At 52.4% G+C, this 21,074-nt stretch overlaps 8 protein-coding genes across 8 annotated transcripts; 5 read left to right on the forward strand and 3 right to left on the reverse strand.

The window, feature by feature from the left end:
- Positions 1-50: 50 nt before the first annotated feature.
- AMTR1-1 (Transcription activator AMTR1) lies at positions 51-2,328 on the reverse strand (the record flags this gene model as incomplete). Its single annotated transcript, XM_032026269.1, has 5 exons — positions 51-886; positions 958-1,469; positions 1,522-1,969; positions 2,029-2,252; positions 2,309-2,328. 5 exons carry the CDS (start codon positions 2,326-2,328, stop codon positions 51-53), a joined length of 2,040 nt encoding a protein of 679 aa, XP_031877266.1.
- A 1,221-nt stretch (positions 2,329-3,549) lies between these two features.
- Positions 3,550-5,257, forward strand: HGT1-3 (High-affinity glucose transporter; the record flags this gene model as incomplete). The annotated part of the gene is made up of 3 exons (XM_032026270.1): positions 3,550-3,577; positions 3,628-3,718; positions 3,769-5,257. 3 exons carry the CDS (start codon positions 3,550-3,552, stop codon positions 5,255-5,257), a joined length of 1,608 nt encoding a protein of 535 aa, XP_031877259.1.
- Positions 5,258-6,704: 1,447 nt separating this feature from the next.
- CGGC5_v015204 (Baeyer-Villiger monooxygenase) lies at positions 6,705-7,840 on the forward strand (the record flags this gene model as incomplete). The annotated part of the gene is made up of 2 exons (XM_032026271.2): positions 6,705-7,253; positions 7,304-7,840. 2 exons carry the CDS (start codon positions 6,705-6,707, stop codon positions 7,838-7,840), a joined length of 1,086 nt encoding a protein of 361 aa, XP_031877300.2.
- A 2,328-nt stretch (positions 7,841-10,168) lies between these two features.
- vpr-5 (Minor extracellular protease vpr) lies at positions 10,169-12,994 on the forward strand (the record flags this gene model as incomplete). The annotated part of the gene is made up of 3 exons (XM_032026273.1): positions 10,169-10,312; positions 10,380-10,879; positions 10,930-12,994. The coding sequence occupies 3 exons, from the start codon at positions 10,169-10,171 to the stop codon at positions 12,992-12,994; spliced, it is 2,709 nt and encodes a 902-aa protein (XP_031877260.1).
- Positions 12,995-13,849: 855 nt separating this feature from the next.
- CGGC5_v015206 (uncharacterized protein) lies at positions 13,850-14,710 on the forward strand (the record flags this gene model as incomplete). Its single annotated transcript, XM_032026274.1, has 1 exon — positions 13,850-14,710. The coding sequence occupies one exon, from the start codon at positions 13,850-13,852 to the stop codon at positions 14,708-14,710; it is 861 nt and encodes a 286-aa protein (XP_031877240.1).
- Positions 14,711-14,917: 207 nt separating this feature from the next.
- On the reverse strand, positions 14,918-15,643 carry CGGC5_v015207 (uncharacterized protein; the record flags this gene model as incomplete). Its single annotated transcript, XM_032026275.1, has 4 exons — positions 14,918-15,057; positions 15,113-15,212; positions 15,264-15,500; positions 15,560-15,643. 4 exons carry the CDS (start codon positions 15,641-15,643, stop codon positions 14,918-14,920), a joined length of 561 nt encoding a protein of 186 aa, XP_031877261.1.
- A 1,228-nt stretch (positions 15,644-16,871) lies between these two features.
- Positions 16,872-18,118, forward strand: GCL2 (LanC-like protein GCL2; the record flags this gene model as incomplete). Its single annotated transcript, XM_032026276.1, has 3 exons — positions 16,872-17,357; positions 17,407-17,855; positions 17,908-18,118. The coding sequence occupies 3 exons, from the start codon at positions 16,872-16,874 to the stop codon at positions 18,116-18,118; spliced, it is 1,146 nt and encodes a 381-aa protein (XP_031877241.1).
- Positions 18,119-18,220: 102 nt separating this feature from the next.
- On the reverse strand, positions 18,221-20,164 carry CGGC5_v015209 (uncharacterized protein; the record flags this gene model as incomplete). Its single annotated transcript, XM_032026277.1, has 2 exons — positions 18,221-18,304; positions 18,365-20,164. 2 exons carry the CDS (start codon positions 20,162-20,164, stop codon positions 18,221-18,223), a joined length of 1,884 nt encoding a protein of 627 aa, XP_031877242.1.
- Positions 20,165-21,074: the final 910 nt, after the last annotated feature.

The raw sequence follows: 21,074 nt of genomic DNA on the forward strand, positions 1-21,074 counted from the left end.
GGCAGACGTCTATTGAAATAGGTAACAACAAGCTCTATCATGATGTCGTTCTAACAGAGAACTCCATTACGTATCAAGGGTTCCCAACAATCGTTCTCATTCACCTTCCATTCATCAATCAACTTCCTGACCTGATAGTTTGTGGCCCATCCCAGCTCCGTTTCGATGTCAGAGAGCAGCTTGAGGACCAATTCCTGCTCCGGTCGTTCGTGGAATGACTGCCCCGCAACAAATAGTGGCTGCACGGAGTGGATACGGACAGCATCTGGGGGATCTGAAAGGCTGATCCCGCATATCTCCTTGCCGTGTCGGAGGACCTCCCTTTGGATGAGTCGGTATGACCTCAGACGCGCTGACACTGTCGAACGGATCGCTGTCGACTCTTGCGGCCGATTAACCAGTAGCAAAATGCAGGCCATATGATAGCTCTGCATTGTTGCTGCGCACATGGGTATGTCGTACCATATCATCTCCATATCCTTGACATTTTCTCCGCCCTCCGTCGACGTCGTGTACTTGGTTCTGGCACTCGGGGCAAACGTTGGCGGGAGGCTTTCGTACCATCTTTGCAGCTCCATCTCAAGCTTTTCCCAGCGCTGGAGCAGCAGCTCTTGTGTGACCCCAAGAGACATACGTTGGCCCGCTGGTCTGGAGTAGTCTTCCGGTTTGATGCCGTCTCCCGAGGTGATGAAGTTTACAACCTTTCCGAGGAGCCAGAGGAGCTCGTTACTTTTCGAGTCTTCGTCTACGTCGGTCGAGGCACGGATATCGGCCGTACAAAAGGGGCTGAAGGGGAGGAGGAGGCTGTTTTCGTCTGTTGCTAGGCCAAAGTTCTGCCAGAGCCGAACGTGGTCGAGGTTCAGACGAGTTTGCGTCTCGCTGATGACTATTGTCAATCATTCGATCAGTTTTATGGTCCTTTCCACGAAGAAGAGACACCCTCCAAAAAGGACTTACACGCGCAGAGAAAGTCCTGCCTAGCCAAGCTCCAGAATATTGGCCCCTTGATTGGGGACTGTGGGATGGGTACTGGTGAGCAGCCAGTAAGGTTACTGTCTGACGCCGAATACAGGGGTAGAGCCGTCAGATGCGCCTTCCATGCGTTCCCCGGGGCATTCATCAGCTCGTACATGCACAGAATGGCAACCGCAGCGAAGGTATCGGTGTGTCGACCACCGTCCATATCTCGGGTATCATCGTATCCACCGAGAGCAATAGCATACTTCAGGCAGCGGATCGCTTGGTGGTAGTATCGGACGGCGTGGTATTGCCAATCTGGTGCCCAGGAAGTCGGAGAGCTAAGTGACGCTCTGGCGCTGCGGGTAGATTGTTTCTCGCAGTTGTCGCTTTGAGTTCGTGATAGATGCTTCGCCGCTAGGGCACAAATGGCTGACTTGAGTAGGGGCCGTGTAGTTGCTCGTATTGGTATCTTGCAAGAGAAGTGGGCACTCGTGTCGAAGAGATCCATCCTATTCGCACAAGTTAGTCCATAACTATCTTTACTCAAGAGATTCGCTGTACCATTGCCCTGGACCTTCTCGGAAATGTCTGAGTAATTGGAGCCCAAGGACACTTGTTTCTGGGTCGTTGATGTCTTCATCCACAGGAACATCATCGTCTGGTTCGAGTATCGGTGGCGTATAGACAACAGAGCTTCGAGGGCCCCTCTCTGTAGGAGGAGATACAGTTTCGAAAGTTTCGATGTTACTGTCGTTCAACAAGATATCCGGTGTGTTTTGGATTTCTCTGGGAAGCTCTTGAGCGCAATCTATCCGCGACACTGCGTCTGGATCAAGCTGGCTTCCTGAATCTTGCGAGGGAGGCGTCGGTAAGGTGCTATCCCACCGGGCCGATGGGATATCGTCGGAACGAGTATAAGTAAGTCCATCACCAGCATGCCGCAAGAGCAATTCGTCTTCGAAAGCCGTCGTGTCATCTTCGTATGGGTTTGCGATGTTCACAAACGTGACTGAGGGTCAGTCAGCAACCTCTCCGTCCACTATAGAGTTGAAGCCAGGGTGTACTTACGATCGCCGGGAATGTCAATCCAAACATGGTCTTTGGCAAACAGTCCATCAGTTACAGCACGCCCTGCTAATGTCTTCTCTTGTCCTTGCCCAAGCAGACCCTGGACGTCGAAATGGCGGAACTTCGTGTCTTGTGAAAAGATGCATTCTCTATCAGATTTCGTACACTGTCCGCACGTAGGCTTAGCTTCGTCGCACTTCAGCTTTCGCTGCCGACATGTCAAGCTGCACAAGGTCAGTGCAAGCTGGCTTGCTGAGCAGTTGACAACGTGAGGGCCCACCATCCATGATGCGACCGCATGTTGTTTAGAGCCCCAAACAGGGGGCGTAAGCCAGGATGTCTCCTATTGGAAGACGTCGAAAAACTTGCCCGCACTAGACTGGAGTTGGAACGAACGCGGCATTTTGCGCGAGACAAGAGTCTGATACTTTCGAGGCCGTGAATCAAAGTCCGGCTGGTTGTTCGGACACCGACATGAAGAGTTTGTGGAGAGGGAAACAGATACGAGAGTATGGGTTGTTATGCGGGACAGAAGCAGGAAATCGTTCCGGTGGAACACAAGAACACGTCAGTGCGGGGACTTAGGGAACTTCCAGAGCGTTGATGGCCTGGAACCTCAACAGTAGTGTAAGCGAATGGATTCCAATTCTCAAGTGATCCACGGGGTGTTTCAAGTCTTTCCAAGGGCGCGGAGACTAGCTTCTTGGTGAATTGCATTAGCATAGTCCCTTTAGCTGCACCTGCAGTTTGGCGAGAAGCCGGTCGACTTATTCTTCGCCGCTTAGGGTAAACCAACAGGACAAGTGCTTACAAGGTCCGTATTGTTGTTGGCTTCAATCATGCGGGTGACGATAGTTCACAATGTACCTTATGGGTCAACGGCGATCGTATGATATGGAAGCGAAAAAGACGTTTCCGAGTGTATCAAGAGTCCGGTGGACATGAAGCAACATGAGGTCGGCAATATTTCCTTTTTGGAGAGGCGACAGTCCCTGGGTACAGTCAGCAATAGTCAGACATGTCAGGCTTCCGGCAAATTTCCCTTTTCAAATTGAAGCGCTTATTCTGCCTAATCCGGCAGCGCAAGTGGCGCAATATGATCCGTGTCAATCTCGGATTCGCTTTTCAATCTAGCAGCAGCTTTGCCGAACTTACTCAGCAGTTGGCAGCGATGCAGCAACTGATGCCAGCTGGAAAAGTTGCCGGCCATTCCAAAGCTGGTAAATCCGACGATGTCTGGCGCTGTGTGAAAAGTGTGCGCACGAGGACCTTGAGAACTGGCAATCGAGCCGAGTCATTATCAACTACATGTCACAAGCACGTTTGCGGTGAAAGAGACCTTTTCACAAGCATGACCTTAAGAAACCCAATCATCGTGTCATGTGCGGCTCTTATCGGGTTTTCTCCTTGTGGGAAGACCGGTCGGCTCGATGCCTCATCGAGACACGATTAGAAATCTATGAGCAAAGCCAGACGCAGCCACCGGCTCAATATGCGGGCCCCAGAGATGTTTAAAGTATTATGGACGGGCACAACCCACGGCCGCGCTGTCGGTAGCCAGTCTGTGTTATAGCAGAATTCTCATCTGATAACTCAAAGCTCGAATCTCCAAGAGAATGCAATTCACGAAGATGCCGGCGCTCTATGTCAGAGCGTCAATTGCCACGGGGGCCGTTATGATGTTATGGGGGTATGCTTCCTTCCTGATAATTGAGAAGGGTTTCAACTGATAAATGCTAGACTTGATACCGGTAGCATCGGCCCAATCACAGCAATGACAACCTTCACCGAGTCGTTTGGCGAGTTCTCGGCAACCGTACACGGAGCCATTGTCTCGACTCTTCTTATAACCGGAACGATCAGTGCCCTGCTTGCCGGCATGCTGGCAGACCAACTCGGCCGAATTGCCATGATTTCTACTGGCGCAGCCGTATTTGGAGTCGGAGCCGCCATCGAGTGTGGCGCTGTACACCTGGCAATGTTCATCGCTGGCCGAGCTATCAAGGGCTTGGGAACAGGATTATTCGTCAGCACCGTTGCCGTCCAGGTCTGCGAGATCACCCCGGCGAAGACGAGAGGATTCTGGGTCGCATTTTCCCAGTTCATGCTCACAGTCGGGCTTGCTTTGGGGTACTTCATGTGCTATGGCACAGGGCGCATTGCTGGGTCATCCGCTTCATGGCGAGTGCCCCTGGCTGTCGAGTCTATCCTTGGCTTTGGCTTTGCTGCGACAACTCTTCTCGTGCCGCCATCTCCCAGGTGGCTGATGGCAAAGGGCCGTGTCGAAAAGGCCCGCTTGGTCGTCTCGCAACTCGGGATCAGTCAGGAAGAGCAGCAAGAGATGTTAGCGCAAAAGGGTCAAGTCACTGCCCACTCTCCCAAATTGAGCATGCTTCAAAACATCCGAGAGACATTCAAGGACTTCCGCAAAGCTTTCTCTGGGCCGTACCGCTCCCGCACTGCCTTTGGGTGTCTCTTGCTGATCTTCCAACAAACAAGTGGGATTGACGGAGTGTTGTACTACGCCCCACTCATGTTTCGACAAGCAGGCATGGCCTCAGAGGAAGCAACCTTCCTCGCATCTGGAGTCTCGGCCCTGCTGATCATGGTGGTAACCATCCCGGCCACCATCTTCGCCGACAAATGGGGCCGACGTACGTCAACTCTTGTGGGAGGTATCGGCATCACCATCGTCATGTTCTTGATAGGATCGATGTACGCCGCGGACTTGGTCCATCCCGACGGCGGTGCTGGGAGATGGGTCGTCATCATTTCCATCTACATGTTCGCAATCGTTTTCAACATGACTTGGGCGATCTGCATGAAGGCGTTTTTAGTCGAGAGCCTTCCTCGTGAGACAAGATCAAGCGGCGCGGCGTTGGGGCAGTGTTCCAACTGGCTTGCCAACTTTGTCGTGGCACTGACCACGCCGCCATTCCTGGCTGCTTCATCCTACGGTCCCTACTTCTTCTTTGGAGGCTGCACGCTGCTCAGCGTAATCTTCTGCGCCATCTGGATGACCGAGACGAAGAATCAAAGTCTCGAGGCCATCGAAGCTGCTTATCTCCAGCGAAAGCTAGAGAAGACCGGTGGGAAGTCGCAGTGGAGTGTAAATGTTAATGAACAGACGACGGACACATCGGAGAATTCTAGTGTCATCACTCCTCACCGAGAGCGGGAGAGCTGGCTGGGTGTGGCCGCGGCAGCGGGACACGTCCATCGCAGCTAGATTGCCGGCAAATTAAGTTACGAACACAGAAGAGGCCTTTAAAGCACCTCTTTTGATAATCTTACGGATAGACAAAACGATTGGGTGACACGGATGGGCATTTAAATAATAGATAGACAGATATGAAATCGCATTCTGCTTTCCCAGCTTCCATATCTCAACATGAGTCTCGGCAGGTGAATAAGTCTTTTTCGACACCACGAAGCCTTGATAATCGATTCCACCAGGGGAAGACTCGCAAAAATTTCACTTTTTCGATATCCCGTCGGCTTGCGAAGTTACCCCATGGGGTTCTCCTGGGATCTTGGAAACCAGTCCCACTTTACAGCGCTGCACCATCGCCATCGATTTCTTACAGAGCTGCCAATGAATTCCCGGTTCTAATTCATCATGATATCATTCTCCTTATTCATCACTACGTGATACTGATGAAAGGAGACACTTACAGACCGTGAGTCCCTCGGAAAAATTGCCTTGGATTTGAATGGTAAGACCGGACGAACGGCAACCTACAGCCTCACCACCGAAGTAGAAAGGCACAAATTGATCAGTAAATCAAGTGTCATCTCTTTCAATTATACTTGCATGGCGATATTCGGGTCAGATATATATACGGTGCGTGCAACTCCTCTATATGATAGGGCTGCCGTATTGTTGCATTGTCGCCCTGAGTGTCAAGAGAAATTCTGTTCGAGTTCACCTTCAATCAGACCCCTGAGATTGTTGAACATAAAACTTCTTCAAGATAATACAATTTGATCATTTGGTTTGATTAGACTTCATCATGACACACGACGTTGACGTGCTCGTCATTGGCGCTGGCATGTCCGGCATTGGCCTAGCCATTCAGCTCATTCGGCAACACAAGACAAGAAGTTTTGAGTTGATCGAGAAGTCAGACAGCGTTGCTGGGACGTGGTGGGTGAACTCATATCCAGGATGTGGATGCGATGTCAGTCAACCCTCGGCCTATAACGGGGTTCATACTCATGGGACAAACAGGTGCCATCTCACTTTTACTCATACTCTTTCGAGTTAAACCCGAACTGGTCTCAGAAATTTGCCTTACAGCCTGAGATTTATCGATATTTCACAGATGTGGCAGCCAAGTATGACATACCGAAACACGTCCGCTTCCGGCAAGTTGTGGAATCTGCCAAATGGGACAGCCCCTCGGGCACGTGGATCGTCACCATACGAGACTTGGAATCATCCCAGATCAGACAACGTCGCTGTAAGGTTCTAGTCTCTGCAGTTGGAGCGTTGTCAATCCCGAAGAAGTGTGACATTTCCGGGGCATCTAACTTTCAGGGACGGATGTTCCATACCGCTGAATGGGACCATTCCTTTGACTGGAAAGGCAGAGATGTTGTAGTGATTGGTGGGTATGGTGCATCTGCCGTCTATAAGCACATGCTAATGGTCCTAAGGAAACGGCTGCAGTGCCATGCAAGTCGTTCCTGCGATCAGCGAAGGCGATGAAGCTGCAAAGAAAGCCATTCAGTTCAGTCGCCAATCCCACTGGCTGGCAGAGAGACAGAACCCAAAGTACTCTAACTTGTTTAAGTGGACTATGAAATGGGTGCCTTTTGCAATGCGCGCATATCGTGCGATGCTGTACTGGGAAAAGGAGAAGGGCTTCCAGGGCTTCGACACCGCCTCCGGCGCAGAGATCAGAAGAAGCTGGTCTGAGGAAGCCGCTGCTTACATTCGAGCCAACTCTCCGGCGAAGTATCGAGACTTCCTGGTTCCGAAGACGGAGATTGGATGCAAACGCAGGGTCAATGACACGGGATATCTCGCCAGTCTGCACCGCGCGAATGTCGACCTGATCTACGATGACCCAATCACTGAGATCACCAAAGATGGTGTTAGAACTTCTTCCGGCCGCCATATCTCTGCGGATGCCATTGTTTTGGCGACCGGATTTGAGACGCAGAAGGTCTTGTCGCCGATGGAGATCTATGGCAAGGACGGCGTGAGCATCAATAAACATGTAAGTCTACCAATATCTACTTCTACCGCCATGGGCTAAATTATAGTTAGTGGGAGATAGTCAGTGAAGGCTCACCCTCGTCTTACTTCGGTACTTGCCTCTCCGGCTTTCCCAATTTCTTCATCATGATGGGACCAAACACCCTCAGCGGCCATCTCTCAGTCATTTACACCACTGAGTGTCAGATCAACTTCGCCATGCGCGCGATAGGACCGATCCTGAAAGCCTTACACAGCCGTAGGTCTTTGCTCCCTGCAATGGGCAAGCTCACGGATGTTATGGAGGTTACACCCGAGGCCGAGATGCGGGACATCAACGAGACTCAGGACAAGGCTAAGGGTCTTGTGTGGGGGACTGGGTGCACCTCGTGGTTCATTGACCCGAAGACGAACAGAAACACCATCATGTTCCCGGACTGGCAGTACAAGTTCTGGCTTCGAAGCGTTTTTGTTTCGTGGAATGACTTGAGATACACCACATCCGCAGCTGCTACGAAGGAAGAACAAGGCGGTAGACTGGGCTTGGGTTTTCTTGCGACTGTTCTGGCCGCCGGATTGGCCGCAGTCGGCGCCTATTTGTTCAACTAATGTCTTGTATCAACAGAAGGATGCCTCTTCAGAATACAGAATAGAGTATGGTAGCACAATATGGTTATCTATCAATAACATCATGACCACCAGTGGTGTCTGAATCTCAGCGTGGACTTGCCTCTGTATCTTGCAGCTTCCGACCTCGGTCTAGATCAGCTGAAGGACTCGCTCTAGTGCACCCCTCTCACGTTCCTGGTGGCGTGCAGGTGGCAGCCCACTTCTGTCAGGGGAGATACATACAAGAGAAAGCCTAGAAGATGTACAGATCTACCTACCTAATACGGTCGAAAACCAATCGGTCGGAAAGCAATGCCATCTTCAGGTGACTTTCTCTTACTTCATCGGAAAGCGACACCTTCCAAACGAGATGTAGCCGGATGCATGTGGTCAGCGTATTCATTGACTCAGGTACACCGGCCCAGCTCTGGTCAGTCTCGCAACCCCGGTTTGTCTGGCTTCATATGCCGTCAGTGGGTCATAGGATGAGGCGATCGGGTGCCTGACCTGGACTTTGATGGCGCTCTTTCATGTTTTACTGGGGCGTAAGGCGTGCCCAGCTGGGCGTGTTTGGTGGGTTTGACTAGCAAGGTCCGCAGTGGGGAGAGCTGGCAGCAGCATAGTTATCAATGTAGAATGCTATGCCGGCAGCGAGTCTTTCAACTGTGATCTGTCCCTCTGTTCTACGTACTTCTGGTACTTGGCTAATTTCTTTCACCTGTGCTAGAGCACATATCGGTCATAGATCACGGCTTGGAGTTCGTGATCGGGCGGCCCGGTTCAGTGGATGAATACAGGGATTGACTGTATATACAGGGGGCATCATCGCTGGCCATGTGTCCGTGAGCGATGGACATCTCAACCTGAACTCAGCAGTTCAGCGTCCAATTATGTCCAGAACAACCTCAGTGACCTGTCTACATCCATTCTGGAGGTCAAAGCACGGGGGCATCATCTTCTTGTCTGAACCGAAAAGTGATGTCCACTGACACAATCCTCAATGCCTTCAAGGTAGGTTGTGGGTGGAGATGAGCATTTAAGCTGCCAGATATGGTTAGCAACTAAAGACAGGCTTAACACAGGCCACCAGCTTATCTCAATTGCGCGTGGCACTAGCCCACTGCTTCCCGTCGCTTCCCACATTCCCACGCCATGTTCATTCGGACCTTTGGTTCTCTGTTGACAATCGTACAAGCGAACCAGACGCTGTGTTCTCCGGAGGTGTCTTCCTTCGTGACAAGCTTGCCGCGAGAGGCCCGGATAGCCGATCGGAGGCAAGTCTGGTGCATTGCGGCATTTTTCATGTTATCTTAGCTACGGTCTACAAACCGAAAGTCACTGACGGCCACAACGGTTCCCCCCTCATTGAATCCTGGAGTCTCGACATCATGACGAGCTCCGATAACGTCTTTGATAATCATCCTGTACAACCCAGTCAGTAACATCTCCTCTGTCCACCGCCATGTGTCCAAGCACCGCCGAATGTAACACTCGAGCGACCTTGCACCACCGACTCGCGCTCTTGTGCCTGGAACGCGCAGGAGCAGAGTGGTAGAGAACGGCCATGGGCATCCCACCCCCAGACTGTTGATACCACCTTGCGGGACGCACCTAGCACCAACACCGGACCCCCCACACAGGCTCAAGATGGTAGGTCGGAAGGCCGCACGCAATCCGGACTCGAACTATTGGCCCCCGCCCGGGCTGCGCCGTCCCATCCGCCTCGTCCCAACAAGGAAGCTCGTGATACCCTTGGCAGCTCATCATCGATGACCCAACCTTCATCGGCATGCTTCCTCCGCGACGGCAGCTATATCCATGAGAAGAGGGGTCCCAAGCGGAAATTGCTTTCTGCTTGCTCAAGATAACCGCACCTTATTAGAACGCCAAGCCTGCACCTCTGTCGCTTCCCACCTGGCCATTCTCTGTCTTGGCTTGCATCGCCGAGCGACGCCTTGCAACTCTGCACTCTCCCCGCCATGCGACTATGTACGAACGCTCGAAGGGTAGCTAGCTGCTTGCCACCAATGGCTCTATCCAATCGACATGATGTCGGATCCCCAGCATCACGTCTTTGGCCGGGGAGATGAGCTAGGTAGCTTCCTCGGCCTCATCTCAACCCTGGCTTCTTGCATGCCGAGTCGCTCACATGGGGCCATTGTCGTCTTTTGCCCAGAGGGGCTCCATACGCGCAGTCTGCTCAGCTCTCCGAGAGAGCATGAGGGTGGCTACTTAACTACCCAGGCTCCTCGCGATGCTTGTAATTGAGCTCTATTCCGGTAGCTTTGCGCCCCGCGAATCTCCATCGTCTGTCAGAAAGCCGGCAAGATGCGCATCTCGGTCACCGTCTCAGCTTTCGTCCTCGCACTCCACCTCGGTGGCGCTGCGGCACTTGTTCCTCGCCAGGAAGCCGGTGCCGACAGTGAGGCGATTGCTTATGTAGCCAAAAGCTTCATCATTGAATATGCTCCAGTGAGTGCCCGCTGCGAGGGCTGCCGCCCTAGGTTGTAGTCCCCAGCTGACACTCACCGTCTTGAAGGGATCCAGTGCGCGTCGTCGTCGCCAGAACGTCGCTTCTACCGACGGCATCACGGTCGTCAAGGAGTTTGCCAGCGATGTGTTCTCCGGCGCCAGCATCGAGACTGAGACTTACACGCTCGACACTCTGGTTGAACTCCCTGACATCCTGAACGTCTGGCCTAACGAGCAGGTCAAGCTTGGACCTGTAGAGCCCCAGGCTGTCGCCGTTGAAGAGGCGCCGGCTTATACTACGCATAACGCCACTGGCGTGACCAAGCTTCATGCCCAGGGTATCTTCGGCAAAGGCGTCAAAGTTGGTGTCGTCGACACAGGTATTTACTATGACCACCCCGCGCTCGGTGGGGGCTTTGGTCCTGGTTTCAAGGTCGCAGCCGGTTATGACTTCGTCGGTGACGGTCTGTATCCACAGAGCGGACCCAAGGCTCCCGATGAAGATCCCAAGGATACTCGTGGTCACGGAACTCACGTTGCTGGTATCATCGCCGGCAAGAATGATCTGTAAGGGCTTCGTCGTACTACCTGATGTCAGCTGAACTAACTGGCTATAGCTGGTCTGGTGTTGCCCCCGAAGCGACGCTTCACGCGTACAAGGTCTTCTCCAATGCAGCCTCTACGGATTCTGCCACTCTGATTGAATCTTTCCTCGCTGCCTACGACGACGGGGTTGATATCATCACCGCCAGTATCGGCGGTACCAACGGATGGTCTAACAACGCTTGGGCCGAGGTTGCTTCCCGTCTCGTTGATGAAGGTGTGGTAGTCACTATCTCTGCCGGCAACAGCGGATCCGCCGGTCCTTTCTATGGCAGCTCTGGCTCCTCCGGCAAGAACGTTGTCGCCGTCGCCTCCATCGACACTGAGGTCTTCCCGGCGATCCCCTTCGAGGCCACTTTCGGCGACTCCGACACTCGCCGCATCGGCTACCTCCCAGCTGAGAGCTACTTCCCCAGCACCATCACCGACTGGCCCATCGTTGCTCTCAACACAAACACCGAGGACCCCGCTGACGGCTGCGAGCCCTATCCTGAGGGAAGCCCTGACTTGACGGGCAAGATCCCCTTGGTCCGCAGAGGAACATGCACGTTCCAGACTAAGCAAGAGAACCTGGCCGCTCTTGGTGCCAAGTACATTCTGATCTACAACAACGCCTCCCCCATGACTACACCTGGTACTAGCAACACCGACTCTGAGATTGCCCTGATCAGTGCCGATTCTGGAGTCTCTATTATCGAGGCTATCAAGGCCGGAACCAACGTCACTGCTGACTTTTCTAATAACCCCGAAGCCCCTGTTGCCCTGGACTACCCTGCCGGTAACCGTCCTAACACCTTCACCAGCTGGGGTCTTCTCTGGGACAACCAGCTGAAGCCTGACGTCGCCGCTCCCGGAGGTAACATCTTCTCCACCTACCTCGACGGCAGCTACGCTATTCTTAGCGGTACATCGATGGCTTGTCCTTACGTTGCTGGAGTCGCCGCCCTCTACATCAGCCAACACGGCGGCCGCAGCGTTCAGGGTAAGGGTTTTGCTCGCGCCCTCTCCCGCCGCATCATCTCCAGTGGCTATGCTCTGCCCTGGTCTGACGGTACCGCTACCGACTACGGATACACTGCTCCCCCGGCCCAGGTCGGCAACGGCATGATCGACGCCTGGAAGGTCCTCCACTACGATACCCAGCTTGAGTTCGAGAAGATCCAGCTCAACGATACCCGCTACTTCAGCCGTTACCACGATGTTACCGTCACCAACAACGGCGACTCGGACATTACTTACAAGTTCTCCGTCCAGCCTAACGCCGGTGTAGATGCCCTCGCCTGGATTCCCGCTTCTGGCGGTCTTCCCGGAACCAAGCGCGTGAAGACTTTCGCCCAACTCTCCCCCAAGACATACACTCCCGACATCAGCCTGCCCCGTGACTTCACCCTGAAGGCCGGCGAGACCAAGACCGTCTCTGTCAACTTCAACAACCCAGACAACCTCGGCTGGAACACCACTGGCCTGCCTCTGTACGGAGGCAAGGTCCTCATCCAAGGCAGCAACGGCGAGCTAGTGTCTGTTCCCTACGCCGGCGTTGGAGCTGATCTTCGCAACACCCTCGGCGGTGTCCACGAGGCAGGATGGCCCATCTCCGTCTCCACGACTGAGGAGATCGACATCAGCGAGAAGTCTTCGTACACCTTCGACCTCAGCACCGGCGCCCAGGACTTCCCTAAGATCTTCCAGAAGCTCCTCTGGGGATCCCGCCAGGTCCGTTGGGACATCTACGAGGCAGGCTGGACTGAGCGCCAGTGGACTTACCCTCCCGTCGTCGGACAGAACGGCTACATCGGATCCGCAGCTTCCTGGGTTGGCTCTGGCGAGGTTGAGGTCTTCGACCCGGAGCAGTACGACCCCGACGAGACGTTCACCTACCCCATCACTGACATCTACCGCAACACGGCTACGAGCTACCACGAGCACTGGTGGTTCGGCAAGCTGGGCAACGGTACCCAGATTGCTCCTGGCAACTACACCATCCGCTTTGCGGCGCTCCGGCCTTTCGGAAACCCTACGCATGCGGACAACTGGGATGTCTTTAAGACCCCGCAGATCCAGGTCCTGGGGCAGTACTAGATTAACGCAGGATGATGTGGGATGCAGGAGGAAGTAATCGCGGATACATAGTATGATCTGGTAATAGCATAATGCAAATAGTCTATCCGATTATTCCATGTGTAGCCATACCCGTAGGCAAGCTATCAGAATTGTCAGTGACATTGTCCTCGTCCGTGGAATCCCAGCCGACCAATCCGTGGATAGCCATGTGTCACCTCTATGTAGCGTCTGCGAACGTGTCACTCCGCATTGGATCTGGGAACGACACGATGCACAAATCGACCTCCAAAATCGCGCATCTCCTGAGAATGGTTTGTGATGCATGACGCTACTTCAGCGATCTACGCAATGGAGCAATGATTCGCCTGCTTAGAGCTCAAACATGCATCGCTTCAGCAACGAGGTATCCACTTCGCGAACATGCGCGCATATGTCGTACATATTGTTGCCTATAGGTAGGGCGCCCGGAACGGTCATAACCTGATCTCGGAGCGGGGAGGGGGGTCTCACGGCCCGCGCCGCAGCCATGCGGGATGTAACTCGGGAAGCGAGGGGCCGGGGGTTGAATATGGGCTGAAGCATACGTCAGTCAGATCAAGCTGGTCTTACATGAATTCGATTCAATGCATGTGAAAACGCGAGAGGGGAACTTCTATTCGGTCTTGGAAATTGGACAGACCCTGCAATCAATGATGTTGGAGCAACCATTCCGCATATTATGAGTGTTTAAAAGACACCCATGGGTCCTCGCAAATGATTATCAATCAAGCCCCGAGACGCCTGTTTCATTAAGCTTCATTGGCACCCAGAACCTTTCAATTGCTCGTAGCTCTTTTGCTGTTCTAGCTAAAGAGGACCCATTCACTGCCAAAAATGACGATCGAAGAGCGACCTGACCAGTTCACCAACACCCGCAAAGCCGACTTCAACTTGATCTATAACCAGCCAGACCCACGAGCATACTTCAAGGCTCTCACTCCACTTCGATACCAAATCCCACAACATGCACTTCCGTTTGTGGAGCGAATCCTCGAACTCTCTTCGCCTTCGAAAGGTGACGGAGATCTCAAGTCTCGTAAGGTACTCGATGTATGCTGCTCGTACGGAATTAACGCCGCCCTGCTCCGCTACGATCTCACACTCGATGCACTATCAGCCCATCTCGCATCTTCTCCCAAACAGTCAGGTCGGGACCAGATCATCTCCGACAAACGGTTCTTCGCGTCCAAGCTCATCCATCCGGAGGTCGAAATCCTAGGTCTCGACATCGCTCCTGAAGCGATTGCCTACGCGGTGAAGACCGGCCTGCTGAAAGATGGATGGGCAGAGAATCTCGAGACATCTGACCCATCGCTCTCACTGCGCAAGGAATTAAAAGACGTTGAGGTGGTAGTTTGCACTGGGGGAGTGGGCTATGTTGGCGCAAACACCTTCTCGCGCATTGCTGACGCGGTGGGAGATTCGTCAAAGTTGTGGATGGTAACGTTCGTGCTCAGAGTCTTCTCGTTTGATGAGATTGCGGACGTCTTGGAGGAGAAACATGGACTTTTCACCGAAAAGATTCCCAGACGCCTGTTCCGTCAGAGAAGATTCACAACAAGGGAGGAACAGAGTGCTGCTGTCGCTGACGTGAGAGCAAGAGGCTTGGATACAAAGGGGCTAGAAGAAGATGGATGGTTTTACGCGGAATGCTACGTGACGAGGCCGCGGGATGTTGCGATTCCGATTTGGTGATGTACAGTGCAAGTTGTGGCACATTTGCACAATGGGATAGGTGGTATGAATGGTGCATGTCAATAGAGACTCTCAAGCATGAAAGTTGACTTGATATACACAGGTGCTATGTGCTTTTCTAAAATATGTACTCAACAGTTGGGTAATATGTACCGGGTGAAGATGTCAAATTGATGAGGCCCAGCCTCTGTACTGCACGTCCTCAACTTACGCCACGATGGCGATGTCGATGCAGCTTTCGTAGGTCTGCTTATTGGTCTCGGCGTACCAGAACCACTGGATAGCGCACTTGCCACCAACGTTGCAGGAGTCGGCCAGGGTATCGGGGATGGTGACGTTGAAATCGGCTACATCCTCAATTAGTACACTACGTCACTGCCCGTGAGGATTGATCCGACTTACTGTCAGCAAGGGGGTCGGGGTTCTCGGTCGGCCAGTCGTCCCAGGTGATAAGAGGCTCGCCGATGGCGGTGTTCGTCGCGAGGTCAATGACGGAGATGTTCTAAACAGGATTAGCATGCCATCAAACATCAACCACTGTGCGAATACGTACGGCGTGGCCTGGTCTGTGGCCGGCGACAAGGTCGATGTGGAAGGGAATGACCTGTCCAGCAGTGACGTTCATGAGGAGGTCCACGTTATCCTCCCATTGGTAACCACGGCACATGAAGGCATTGCACTTGTAGTCGGCGTCGGCAACTGCCATGGCGTTCTCGATGGGTCCGGCAAGATCGCTGTCGAGCTTGTTGGTGACTGCAGTACCGCAGAGCTCCTCCTGCTTCGTTCCGGTCTGTCGATCAAAAGTCAGTTCGGAGCCGGTATGATACGGCGATCGGATCCGGGGCTTACCGTGCGAGGCTCCGGGGTCTGGACGACGCCGTGGCCCCAGACGCCGGTGACCAGAGCTGCAATGACAGCTTGAGTGAACAACATGTTGCAAGACTTTTGGGTTTCGGAAAACGTGCCGATGAATGACGATTGCGTAAAAGCAGAGTGCCGGTTTCCCGTCGCTGGGCAGAAAAAGAGGCAGTTTTAAAGAATCAGATGTAAAAACCTCCTAGCGCCCGATTGGGACGTGTTTCGCGGGTAGAGATTAAAGGCGGCAGATGGATCGACAGGAACTGTTCCTCCGCCGTTGTTTAATTCATCGCATACGCGTGGCACCCTCTATTCCCGGTGATTTCTCCACAAATGGCAGGGCAAGTGCCGCCAATTGAGCCCCTGATACAATTAACTTGCGGCACCACAGCTTGCGCTGTAAACAACCAAGAAACCCACCAAAGCCCCTGGCGGAACCGCAAAATGAAAAGAAAACATGCAACAATTGGTGGAGTTTTCGAGGCTCTGGGACCGATTGACTGGATCTCGAATGCAACCAAGGGAGAGACCAATTCAGATGGAAAAGGGGGTTGAAACTGGGATCGTATTTCTTGACGCCAAGAAACCAGATACGGACGAACTGGCCAGGTGAATGCCTGCAGCTCCATACATGTGAGTGTAACGTATGAACGCTTCACTTGGACGACATTTAAAACAGTTAAACCAGCTTAGAAAATTCATGGATGCGATAATGGTTTATAAGAATCCTGCGTTACGCAGTCTCGTGGATAGACCTTAGGGCAATCTTAAACTACCATAATATCAAAAGAAAAGGCCTGGACTCAAGATTCCATTTACGAGACAGGCGCACGGCGCTGTAGTGTGAGGTCACTTATTATTTTCACTAAAGGCCTTACCCACGTTGCGGGTACGCTATCCGGGGCCTGAACGGAAGTATGCCGATTTCATGGCCGCACCCTCGAGTCGCATTCATCACGCAGCCTAGGGCCCCTACAGTGGATAAAACCTAAGAAAGACGTGGTGAGGCCACTTCAAAAAGTGTGTCTTGTTCTTTTGTTGGGTCAACGGAGTGTAGAGATCTCGTTACACTGAGGAATGGTAGATCAGCCAGGTTGTGGTGGAAATACTAGCGCTTAAGTACCTACCGGCCAGTGCATCATGATGAATAATCCCATCGTCAGACACGCCAGCCAAAGATGGAAGTTCAGATAAGATTGCTACGTTTGCCCCGCATCTGAACACCAACTCGTCAGCGCAGGGCATCAAACCAGCAAAGCATCAGTCACGACGACTCTATGCCTGGAAGATCTGGGCAACCAATATGGCTGTTCCTATCCCACCTGAATCTCGGTTCATCCCGAACAACGTCGGGGAAGGGGAGTATCTCACGTTCTCGGGTGATCCAGAAGCTCTCATTCATGAAGCGCTAACGCATGTCCTCGTCGACACGCCGCCACTGGCTGAATACTCAAACGACCAATGTCGTGGTCTTTTTCGGGGCCCTACATCTCTCGCCTTTTTGCTGCTGAAGCTTAGCGCCCAATATCCGTCGATGCAAGTACAAGATCAGTTGCTCAGCCACTGGGCAAGTCTCTATGCATCAGCGAAGCGTCCCGGAGCGAACTCCGCCCCTTGCGGTCTAGCTTGCGAGAGCGTTGCACTCTTGGCTGTTCAGACAATGATGGACGAGGCCAATGCTCCCGCATTTTGCAGTGAGCTTGACCGACTAGTTGCTGAAGATCATCCCTTCGAGCTACTATTTGGTTACGTTGGACTACTGTACATGATCCGCGCGGTTGAATCATGGGTAAGTAAGTTCCGCACACGCTGAGTGCTTTCAACTGACCTTGAACCAGAGACCTGAAGTCGCATCCTCCCTGACTCTCGTCAAAGCCCGGATTGTGGAGAAGACTCTCGGCGCTGGGCCCGCGTGGGTCTTTCGGGGCAAGCGCTACGTCGGCGCCGTGCACGGAGACATCGGCATTTTGACCCAGCTCCTGTTGACAGACCCGAAACTTGCTAGCAACTCGATGATCAAAAAATCTCTGAGACGACTGCTAAGTCTCCAGCGGGAAGATGGCAACTGGACCACCAAAGATGACGATGATATTCGATACGAAGGTCTTGTTCAATTTTGTCATGGTGCTCCGGGGTTTGTCGACTCTCTATTGCACATCCGCCGCCTGTTCCCGGATATGCACGGCATCATGGATGAAGCCATTGAACGCGGACAACAGGCAGTATGGAATACGGGCTTGTTACGCAAGGACCCTTGCATTTGCCATGGGATTCTGGGCAATGCAATGTGAGTATCTTATCTTTGTGCCTTGACATCAAGATTATGCTGACCAAACCAGGGTGCTTCCTCCTGGGCCAAGGAGAAGCCATTTTCTGGCATGGGCCTTGCCGACGACTATTGAAGAGAAGCGACAAGAGGACGATACCTTGTTTGTCCCGGAAAGCCCCCAGAAGATGTCGGCGTGGTTTAACTACTGGCCTGGCGTGGCTTGGACGTGGTCTCAATACGCAAAAGAGATGCCTGGGGTAATTCTATATTCTGAAGTCTAGTGATAAGCCTTTCCATGCAATTAAACATCACTACATGATTGTGTTTGCTCGACGCAATGATGGTGAACACAGCGGGATTATTTCGAGGCATCCTTTCTCGACTCAAACGGCCGAATTGTCTTCGACAGCCGCGTCGTGGTTCTTCTGTTGCGATGGAAGATTGACAATGAGAAGATACAGAACGTCCTGCTACAAATGTTAGTGATGTGTTATTGGACTCCGCAATCGTTATGCTGTAGCACTTACCTTTTGGAATAGACTCTTGATCATGTCATCGACAGTTTCAGCTGGCCCAGCCATCTTCTCTTCTTCAGCGGCTTTCTTAAGCCGTTTCTCTTCCACCTTCTTTTCCTTTTCTAAAGCCTTCTCATTCTTTATTCTTGTGCGCTTCTCCTCGTCTCTGATCTTCTTCTCCTCCTTTTTCTTTTTCCTTGCTTGTTCTTCTCGCCCCTTCTTTTCAATCTCAGCTGCTTTTTGTGTTTCTTTCCGCCTTTTCTTTTCTTCTTTCTGCATGTCCTTCAGTGTGAGCGGCCCAATAAAGATGATCTCATTGTTCTCCGTTGATTCTTTTGACTCGTCAACATCATGCTGCTCTTGTTTTAACTGTGGTTGAAAATGTGCCCCCGATTCCGTTGTGCCCTTCGACGGTCCGTTCTCTGCGTCTGCAATCTCAATCTGGTTTTCAACATCGGTCTTGTTTTTGTTTTGTGCTGCATCCAACTCGACACTTTCCTCAGAAACGGTCTGTTTTCGCTTGTACTGCCATCGCCCTCCAGTGACCAGGGCGACAAAGTCTCCACTGGCGGCTGGGTGAGTCGGATCAGCGTACCTTGATTTGAATTCAGCTTTAGGTAGGGCCTTTGCTGCCGAGAGTTCTGGATTCTCGTTGATCCATTCGACTTGAGCTCTCTTATCCATGTAATCGTCAAGCCAAATCTCCGCCCGATCAAGACCATTCTTCTTCTTTTGTACATCTCTGCCTTGTGCCAGTACAAGTTCGGTAGCTGCGGGGAACAGAAGGGGTGCTGGTTCGGACCAATCGAGGATGTGGTCATGGGATCTCAACCGCTCTCCTAGTAGTTTCTTAATGCGGCCCAACTTCTCATTCTCAGATGAGCTTGCCTCAGGAGACACTTTGTCGCCTTTTGAGAATTCAACGGAAGGACTTTCACCGGCTGTCTTGCATTCGAAGTTGACAGGCACCTTCCCGGAAATGTCGTCAGGTCTCCAAGTTGCAACAAAACACACGAGACCCCGCGGCCTAAAGAAGTCCGCGTTCATCTGGTCTAGGAACTTGTTAGACTTGAAGCGACTTTGACCTTCCATGACGCCTTCTACTGCGATACCCAGCAAGATCCCAAAGGCTGTCAGAGCAGGATCCGGTGCAATGATGTCGGCAAGCCCAGCGAGGTTGATGGCATAAAGGTATGGATTCGGTACCAAGGACTTGTTGAGGGTGTCGATGAAGTCCAAGAATGCTTCCTCGTCGATACCCGCGGCAGCAAGAACCGGAGCATAGGCTCTTACAAACCCCCGAACTCTTGTCTTCGGTCGTCTTTGGGGCAAGACAACCGGCATCGTGATTCCGCTTTTGGTGTCAATGCCGTCATCAGATTTGAGAGGATGTCTGTCGAGAAACGCAGTAGCTAGGTCGGTCGACTCTTTCACAGGCTTGGAGCCCCCGTCTTTGGTGTTGCCAGTATTGAGCTTAAGTTGTGTCCCAGAACCGACTTCGACCTCGTCAAGATCCCAAATGGCTGCATGCACACGTTCGTAGTGGGACTCTTGTCCTAGTTCTGGGGACCTCGAGTTTTCTCGTGAGGCCTCTGGGCGTTTGCGATCTCGTCGATAATGTGCGGCTTCCGAAAAGAAGCCAATTCCAGAGGCTGAAGCTCTCGCAATGTCATCGAATATGTCATCTCGTTTGGGGATGGTGCCGCTCGTTCTGACAAACGCTTTGTCGCGCTCGCGAACGAGTTGTTCTACAACACCGGAGGTCGCCTTGGACCAAAGCTCCTTTCCATCCTTCAAAAGCCCGGAGCTCATCGTGCGTAATGTAATAGCATAGACGTAGAGAGTTTTCAACGCAAGTTGAAACGTTGAGTGCCAAGAGATCGTCCCCAACGGAGGGGGGGAGGGTCTGGATGATGGTTGTGTCTAAATTGTCTTTGGAAGAGGGGGTAAAGCTCAGTAAGTGATGCAAAAGCTCACATGCAATGGACCGTGCCGATGCATGGCAGAGCATGCATATATAGATGAGTCGTACTTTCAATCACGCACATCATGGCACATGTAGACTCTCGCACTCGCATCTGCTGCGCAAGCCTTTTGTGGCAAGGGTTCAGCTGTGCTTGGCATGTCAGCAGCCAAGCCGACCATGCAGTTCCGCGGAGAGCGAGATCTTGGCATGCATGTTGGTAACTAGCTCTGCACCTTGAGGAGCAAATATCCAGCATTTTTATCTCACTTTACGGGAGACAAACAGAAAAGGGCTGCTGTCGACCGGACTATGAAGTGAAGCCCAGAAACACGATGGGGGCCCATATGCAGCACACAGTAAGGTACGAAAACACGCACTTAATTCAAGGACCTGTTAGTGAGAATTCGAACCCAACACATCGATACATCAATGTCGAGCATGGGAGATTTGTATCGTATATCAACAGCAACTCACCATGAATTTTCAGGGCAGGTATCTCCATCATCAAGGTGTAGAAATGAGCTTCGTTCCCTGAACAACGGGAGTCCAGTGTCAACCCAGGATCGAGTACGCCAATGTCGGCTGACCACAGCATCTCCACTCCCAGCAGCGATCTGCAACAGGGATTATCCGGCGTTGTGGCAGAGTGGTCTAATGCGCAAGACTAGAAATCTTGTTCCTTCGGGAGCGTCTGTTCGAATCAGGCCAACGTCGAAATCTTTTTTGTATATTTTACGACACAATCGGTGGTGGTCG

This window comes from Colletotrichum fructicola, assembly GCF_000319635.2.
Source record: "Colletotrichum fructicola Nara gc5 chromosome Unknown KSG_Nara_v1_contig09, whole genome shotgun sequence".
In the NCBI taxonomy this organism is placed as follows: Eukaryota; Fungi; Ascomycota; class Sordariomycetes; order Glomerellales; family Glomerellaceae; genus Colletotrichum; species Colletotrichum fructicola.